The sequence below is a fragment of the Gracilinanus agilis genome, chromosome 6 (genome assembly GCF_016433145.1).
Source record: "Gracilinanus agilis isolate LMUSP501 chromosome 6, AgileGrace, whole genome shotgun sequence".
Lineage (NCBI taxonomy): Eukaryota > Metazoa > Chordata > Mammalia > Didelphimorphia > Didelphidae > Gracilinanus > Gracilinanus agilis.
This window is the reverse complement of record NC_058135.1, coordinates 116,914,690-116,923,340: the sequence shown is the minus strand read 5'-3', so window position 1 is coordinate 116,923,340 and position 8,651 is coordinate 116,914,690. Positions and strand designations below refer to the sequence as shown.

At 37.5% G+C, this 8,651-nt stretch overlaps 1 protein-coding gene across 2 annotated transcripts in view; it reads right to left on the bottom strand.

The window, feature by feature from the left end:
* Positions 1–2,960: 2,960 nt before the first annotated feature.
* Positions 2,961–8,651, bottom strand: part of FGG (fibrinogen gamma chain) — a 10,182-nt gene continuing 4,491 nt past the window's right edge. The window contains exons 7-10 of one of the 2 annotated variants that reach the window (XM_044680184.1): positions 7,518–7,702; positions 5,827–6,104; positions 4,350–4,516; positions 2,961–3,762 (exon numbers count right to left, since the gene is read on the bottom strand). In XM_044680184.1, coding sequence (XP_044536119.1) covers positions 3,751–3,762; positions 4,350–4,516; positions 5,827–6,104; positions 7,518–7,702 — 642 coding nt within the window. In that variant the 3' untranslated portion in view covers positions 2,961–3,750. Of the gene's footprint in view, positions 3,763–4,322; positions 4,517–5,826; positions 6,105–7,517; positions 7,703–8,651 lie in introns of those variants that run through there. The other variant, XM_044680183.1, reaches the window with a different exon arrangement.

Genomic DNA, 8,651 nt, shown 5'->3' with positions numbered 1-8,651 from the left:
TCATAGAACTTAAGTTTCTAGAAGAGCGATATGATACCTTTTTACAGATAGTGGTAACAAAAAATAATGTAGAAGTGCACAGAAGAGTTTTATTAAATGTGTTACATAAGTTCTAGAGAGACAAATTTCCACTTCAGGGAATTATGGAGGAAGAAGCATTTGAATTTGGTTTTAAAGACTGGTTGGGGATGCTACAGGCAAAGAGAGGAAGAGAAGACTTGGCAGGCACAGGGTAAAATGTGAGCACAGTCCCAGAGGTGGAAAGGTGAATATTATGTTCAGGAGAAAGGGAGTAGTAAAGTTAAGGTGGAGTAAGAGTGCTTAGAGGGTTACAGTATGAGATAAGTAAAAAAAGAAAGTATGGTCATCAAGACAAGGGGGCCCTTCAATGTCAAGCAAAGGAGTGTGAAATTTTTTTTAAATACATGGAGAGATTCATGTTGAGGGAAGATTAGTGAGCAGTAGCATAGAGGATAGATTGGATGGGGAAAGGAGGAGAAGAGTAATTACTGGAAAATAGTGGAATAAAATTGTGGATAAAGGGAGGGGACAAGTCTAGTCTATAAGATCTTTGCTCAATTGCAGAGATTGTTGAGTCTTATCCATCTGTATAACTTCATCATTTCCTAGCACAGTGCCTTGCATGTAGAATACCCAGTAAATGTGCTGAATAAATGAATAAATGATTGCATAAATAAGTGAATGGAATTTACTTTCTGATTTCAATTTCGCCAATCCACTTGGCAGATAGAACTGAAGAAAGAGAATAATCTTCAATATATCAAATGTATTAATTCTGCTTGATCTTGGAGCTGTGCAACTTTGAATTCAAGACCACTAATTTTTAATATCTCCCTCCTCCTAATGTTGTATAGTCACTAGGAAAGCTTCTTTAAGCAAAAATTTTTAAATATTTTTCCCTCTACCTCTTTTCTATTACCAAGTTCTACTATTAGCTAGAAGAAGATTGTGCCAGCCATGCCATGAATTTAAAAACTATCTTGGCTTCACACAACATTCCCATTTTCAACTTGAGGACTTGAAAAGGTTCAGGAGATTGGCATCATCTCATGTTTATCTTTAATCAGTCTCCCCTAGAAGAAGGTTTTTGTCTAAAGGTCATGTTGTACCTTTGACAGGCCAGCTCACCATTTGTGGACTCTGAGCATACTCCCAACGAATAGATAGAGCCTTTCCAAGGTCCAGCTGTGTGGGCGAAGGCCCCAGAATTCTTTGCATCTTTACAAATAGTGAAGGATTAATCAGAAGATGGGAAAACAAGTTGGCTCCTTGAAGCTAAATCTAAAAAGATTTTAGATTTTGCATTATTTCAACTATTAGGAACACTACTTCCTTCCAATATTGTGGAAAACCAGTGGTGGACTCTATTTAAATTTGTGCTTTGGGTTGCTTAGAGGTGAACATTAAAAGCAACATGTATAGCATATATTGATTGGAATAATCAACAGGAATAGGAATTTTGTAATTAAGGACATGGCAATAAGATAATAGGATTCAAGACTAGTCCAAACCTTAGGAATCATCTCTTCTAAGCCCTTCATTTTAAAGATACGGTAAGGAAACAGACTCAAATAGGTTGAGCAATTTGCCCAAGGCCCAGCAAAAAAAGATATAATTTAAACCCAAATCCTTTGACTCTGAATTGATTGGTTTTACCACTGATCCATAGAACAGAAAATTCAGCTCTCTTAGTTCCTCAACTCCTTTCATGCTTACGTCTTTCTTTTTTCCACTTAAAAAAATGATAGGAGTGACTGGCAGTTGTTATCCCTTAGAGACATGTTACAGCACAAAGGGTACTGATAGTCTGGGTTCAAATTCCACCTTTAATACTTAGTATCACCTGAGTGACCTTGGGCAAGTCACTTAATACCCCTCAGCAGCTGAATGATAGATAGCTGGACTAGATTGTCTTTGAGATCCCTTTGAGTTTTCCTATGTAGCTCCTGCCATGCTGGGTGAATAGCACCACTGACATACACAATATTCCCCACACAATGATATGTTTAATTCCAGAGAAAGAAGAATCATCATTCTTGCCTTCTCATAGTTCTATGTGTAATCTGAAGCTAAGAAGTTTCACCAGATTACAATCAATCCTCTTAGGAATTTAACCAATAATATCGCTCTTCTCCCTAGTTGACTTCAAGGTCTGGGGAAAATAAATAAGTAACTCACACACATTCAGTATGGGAGAGCCTATAATGATTTGCAAGGCCACCTTAGTATTTGGACTTAGTTCTATCTGTGTGACCCTGGGCAAGTCACTTAGCATTGTTTGCCTCAGTTTCCATACCTGTAAAATGAGCTGGAGAAGGAAATGACAAACCACCCCAATATCTTTGCAAAGAAAACCCCCAAAAGGGTCATGAAGAGTCATCCACAACTAAAATAACCAAACAACATCAGTTTATTTATCTATCTAGTGGGTAACTTGAAACAGCAAGGCACCATGTTTTCACACACAACGTGCTGGTTTTAGAATCTGAAGTCTCATGTTTAAATCCTGGCTTCAGAATGTCCTAGCTGTGTGACTCTGGGAAAGCAAGTGCTGGTGTCACCTACAGCTTTGCTCTAGGTAAAGTCTGTAAACCTTGAAGTACTTTTCAAATGAGAGTTCTAGCATTCTGACTCATCCTTTCTGGGTCCAGGCTAAAGAAAAGGCTGCATTTGCCAAGATTCTTCAAGGCAAGAAGGTAATGAGCTGGCTGCCATCCCAAACTCTGTCTACTGTGTCATGGCATTCCAAAGAATAATCAGCAGATGTGCCATGGACAAAGCAAAGAGAATGTGCCAGGGAGACTTTTTAAGTCTCTTCCCTCTGCACATTCTGTATGCAAGAGATCTACAACCACACAGCCTTCTTGTGTAGAAAGAAAGGGAGCAGAAATATATAATGTGAGTCTGATGGCAAAAAGAAAAAAAACAGGTCAATTCCATTGAATTAAATGCTAGAAACATTTATTAATCCCCTACTACACTGTGCTGGAGGAGAAACCAAATTTTAGATAAAAAAAAAAAACAACCAACACTGTCCCTGCCCTCATGGAGCTTACAGTCTCATAGTCAACAGTAATAGAGAAGGTAGAATGAAATACAGAAATTCAGGCATAACATGAATGTTCACAATATTTTAAATACAGGCATCCCAAAAGTCTTAGTGCATTTTAAGCTATTTTAAGGGCTTAAAATAAACTAAGACTTTTGGGACACCAGGCATAATGTTTCCTTAGCACTCATGGGCATTTCTTGAAATAAAAGTAGTTATTTACATTTAGCTTTCCAAGACTTGTGCTTATGGATGCATGAGTCTTACATTTCTGCCATTTTCTGACTACCGATGGATGTTTCCTTTCATTGACCCAGTATCCAAGCTGTTTGCCCACTCTCTGGAAGTCAGTTGTGTCTTGCTTTTTCTACAACTGTCCCTAGTGTTTCACAAAACGTCCAACCTACAGTGTGGGTGCCATCTATAACCTTAAATGTGAAATACCTTTGGTTTTTGTTAAGGATCAAAGAATGGTATTGGCCATTTGGTCATAGATATGAATTTTTTTTTAATTAAAATGGTTCAGAGATAAATTATCACACGCAGAAAGAGATCTGTTTCCGTTCCAATCCTGGGGATCAATACGGTGAAAATGAGGTATGTGTGGCATGACGAGTCCACTCTCCCATATAATGTCTCTGTTCAGGTAAAAGTCCTTTTGTCATGTTTGTAACGTCCTTTTAAACATCACCCTATGGCAAAAATTATAAAAAAGAGTTTTGATTGTCTTCTTTGAAAACGAGTAACTAGATACTACAGATACAAACAGGCTGCCTTGAAATATTACCTATGAATGTTTAAAACTACTACAACATATATATGACAAATAATTACCAAAATTTGTGCTAAGAATAATTTTGGTCATCGGATTGAAATGTAGAGCCAAAGTTATACATATGTGTTTATAGATGTATATGTAGATATATACACATGCCCTATAAATTGTATACATATATACGTTATATATATAAACCCAAATATAAACTATAAACTCTATGAACATATATGTGTATGCTAGAAATCAACTCTTCAATCTTAAAATCAGCAAACAAAATATTTCATCGTTTGTCTAACAGTCAAAAAGAGGGCAATGAATTTTAACTCAGGCTGAATACCTGCAAGAGAATAATGATCAACCAGTGCTGGAAGTGAAAGATGAAAAAAATATTGAAAAGAGAATTTGTGTACCCTATAGAATGAGTAGGAGAACCTTTACAAAAATATATATGATTCCCAATTATTTCTTAATAGTCTATTTTAATGTGTGATCTGAGCCTACCTGTTTGGATGAGCCCATGTGTTGTTGCTGGCCATCCACTGAAAGTCTGTTGAATGGAATTATCTTCATGGTAGTTTTCTTCATGGAGTACCATCTTGACTTCCAGGTAGCCCAGATGATGCCATTATCATAGCCATTGGTAGTTGATGATTTTGAGTAAGTTCCCCCTAAGGCAAAAATTATGCCAATATCACATTAGGGCCTCATTTTCCTCATCAATAAGTAGGAGTTAGACTAGGTGATTTCTAAGGTCGTTATCACCCCTAATACTTTGTTTATATAATGTCTTACAGTTTACACAACACCTCAGAAGTAGAAGTTGCCATATCCCAAACCACTGCCCCTGTTTTTTTCACCCAGCCCCTATAGCTACTAGTGTTACTAGTTTTAAATTATTAGTAATTATTTAAAATAATTCATTTTTATTTATTATCATAAATAACACTTATTATTAATAATTATATTATTAGCACTATCTGGAGGAGGCAAGACCTGACCACTGCCTCTGAGGAGACTGTGACTCCTACCTTCTTAGATGGAGACAGAAAGAGAGAGAGAGAGAAAGAGGGGGGTGGACACAGAGAGAGAAAGGACAAAGAGGAGAGAGCCAGCCCTTGGCAGAGATATACACAAAGTTAGCTATCAATGCCTTCTCCCTTTTTGGTTTCCTACCTCCTGACCCAGATACCCATTACTCTCCCAACATCTCTTTAAATACCAGGTCCTCTGCTCTATTATCCACATTTCCAAATAGCATTTTCTGTTATGAGTTTTGTGATGCCCCCTTCCATCAAGAAAATGCATTCTTTAGCGCATTCCTTCTGGAATTTGCTCATATATATGTCATATAAATGTACACATAAACATAAAAGAATATATATAATTCATGTTAGCAAGTTCATGAGGGTATATATATGTATATGTGTGTATGTATATATAATGCTAATTTTCTTATGAGCACTCCCAGATTATATCTCTCAGGCAATAAGAGAATGGGACACCTTTTAGAAATAGTTCAGTAACTATAGCAAGTAATTTTAATGGTGAAAATTTTATAGCCCATGACAAACTTCTGGACTGATATTTTGCAGCAGTTGGATATCCTGTGATAGGACCAAGCCTAACACTAGGCTTTATTCAATGATGATCTTGAAAAAGAAAAAGGAAAAGACTAGTAGCAGCACTCATCCATCTTTTAATTATTTTCCCCTTTCTTTGCATTAAACTAGGATCATGGGTTCATAGGTTTAGAGTTGCAAGGGGTTTAGAGTTTTTCTAGTCTATTACCCTTGTTTTACAGGGGAGGAACTTGAGATCATAGATGTTCAAGGTCTTACCCAGTGTTTTTATAGCATTTTTACTAGGGTCATAGAGAGAGGGACTTGAACCTCAGATTCAAAATCCATGATAACACACTACTATTTATTGACTTGCATGAAAACTGCAGAATGAATCAGGAAACAAGAGATGACAATACCTTGATAGTAAACACCATTAAGGTGGCCTGCATGACATTTGTTCATCCACCAGCCAGAGCCATCCTGTTCAGCACAGTTGCCCTCGAATTTATCATTGTCGTTGTCCCAGGTACTGAACTGCATGCCAAGGTGGGAGGTGAAAAACTTGTCACTTGGATCATCCCCAAAATCATAGCCATCAAAGGCATCACCAGCATCTCCTCCAATGAAGTAGCCGTAGGTCAACCGGTATTTGTCAGCTTCAGACCCCACCTTGAACATGGCATAGTCAGCCTTGCTATGGAAAAGGATAAACAGGCCTGTGAGTAAGTAACCTCTGGCCCTTAGCTTCTTTAAAAACCCTCATGTATATAGAGCATCATTTTTGGGAGATATCAGCATTATTCCTAGAAGCTGTCGTGGTGTCCACAAATGAAGTACTCAATAATTCTTCAGTTTCTGGCAACATAAAAATGGACATATAAGGCAGAATGGAGGCAGGCAACACTCATGCAGGGTCTTCAGTGCTTCCCTGCAACCAGGTGGCAGACTTTCCTTCAAAGAAAATATTCCTCATCTAGCTATATAATCTAGACTTAATTCAATACAACAATCACTTATTAAACACCTACAATGTACAAGGTTATCTGTCACACTGATACCAGAAGCCCAGATATTCTGAAGAATTGGCTTAGGTCCCAAAGCCCTGAAAAATTGACTGAATTTTTTTACTGTTATCTGGATTTTGGGCATCACATAGACTGAGCCTTAATTGACCATGGAAATTTCCTTAGCCAATACTTCTTGTTTTTCAAGCTTAGAAAAATTAAGAGAATGAGAGAATTAGCTCTGTTAATCCTTCAAGAAGTTAAATTATTTTCTTAGAAATGGGGACTTTAGAAGTCACAAAAGGAATATTGTCTTTGCTACAAACATGAGTGTAGTGATATTACTCTCACTTGGCATGCAAGTCCTGCTGGGAGCTGGAAGTCAAGCACACTCTGGGGGCATTGAGAAAGGTAAAGATAATCATGTTTGCAACAATGCATGGAATTTCCAAATTAGGGAAAGGGATTCTTTTCTAGGAGGGAATGTGGAAAAGGGACAGAATTCCATGTGGAGGGAAATAAGTATTTTCCATTGAAACTTTTCAAATAGATCTTGTATAAAATATTCAATTTCTTCATTGATCTACAATGTTTAAAGAGTGGGAATTTTTGAGAAGAAAATGTCTATTACAGTGGTAATATTTTTGCCAGTAGAAACTGACCAGTTTGGCACAGAATTTTTCTTCACTCTATTGATATATTATTATTACTCCATTTAAAAATATTTTAAATAAAAAAGTAGAAAATTCAGTGCAAAAAGATAGGTGTTTCCATGACTTGAAATGATCAAAGCAATTACTGCTTCTTTATAGGAATTGGGAAAATACAAAGATGTAAAATGTTCCATGCCACCCTGGCACCTCACAGTGATTTTGCGGAAGCTCCAGCACACTCGGACCTTTAAGAAATTGAAATTGGTTAAGAATTGGCTTAGGTCCCTAAGCCCTTTAGCTGGAACTAGTCCTTCAGCCCAAGAACCATATCAGTTGCTATGAGGAAGGCTGAGTGCCCCCTTGCATTTGCTCTGCTGCTCTATAGCAAACAGCTGACAAAGACCAAATCCAGGGAGTCTTTTGCCTTAAGGTGCCCCTATTAAACTGTACCTGGTTTTGCCAGACCAGTCCTCCAATTCTATTCTTAATGCATATGGAATTTGTGTCTGAGTGCTTAGAAGGTGAATCTTTTCATTTCCCAGCCAAAACTCAGTGTTGCCAGTGGGAGACAGGTATCCAAATCCTTCCTTATATTGAATCCAGTTTTTCTTGAAGTCAACACTCCCATCCACTCTCTAAAAGCAAATTTTCAAAGATGAAAACAGATAATTAGTGACCAACAAATTAATACCATGAGAGCCTTAATTTTAAAATATTGTTAAATGGATAAATTACTTAAATGCTATGAGTCAGGACTCAGACTGTGGTTTCATGTTTTTATGGAAGGGGGTCATTATGTGCCTTTATATAAAACATCTACAACTAGAGGTTCCAGTTCCCATTTTCATGATAGAATATTGGAAGCAGGAAGTATAGTACAGGATTTATGAGTGGAAGAAATTTTAATGAACATCTAATTCAGAGCTATAACTTGTCATTTCAGGGTCCAGGACAAGCATTTCACCTAAAACAAGTAGCATGAAAAACTGGCCCTCAGATCAATTTTGTAATGCATTATATGAAAATTGCATAATAATTAAGACAAATTCAGTTGTTGGTAGGGGAACTAGTTACTGTAGAAGTTTCTGTGCTGCAGAATTACTGCATTTGCTAACTTTGTTTGTACCCTCTAAATTTCATTGCCCAGAAGTGAAGCACCAGTCATTCTACTTTGGCTATATCTCTGATCTTCATTCTACTCATTAGGAAACTGAGGCCACAAAAGGTAATGTGATTTGACTAAGGCCAAGCAGATAGCAAATAGAGCTGGAATTTGAACGTAGATCTACTGGCTCCAAATTCCATGATCTTGCCACTATGCTAGATTGGTAAAAGTAGTTGGTGATGCTGGCACTTGAGTTTCATGACTGAATCTTTTGGAAGAGAAATATAGAAAGTGGGGGTTGATGTTTGCTAAAAAAAATAGTGAGGAGAAGGAGGAAGAGAAAAGAAGAAAATGATGATCATGTTGATGGAGGAGGAGGAGGAAGAGGAAGAGGAGGAGGAAGAGGAAGAGGAGGAGGAAGAGGAGGAGGAGGAAGAGAAGGAAGAGGAGGGGGAGGAGGAAGAGGAGGAGGAGGAGGA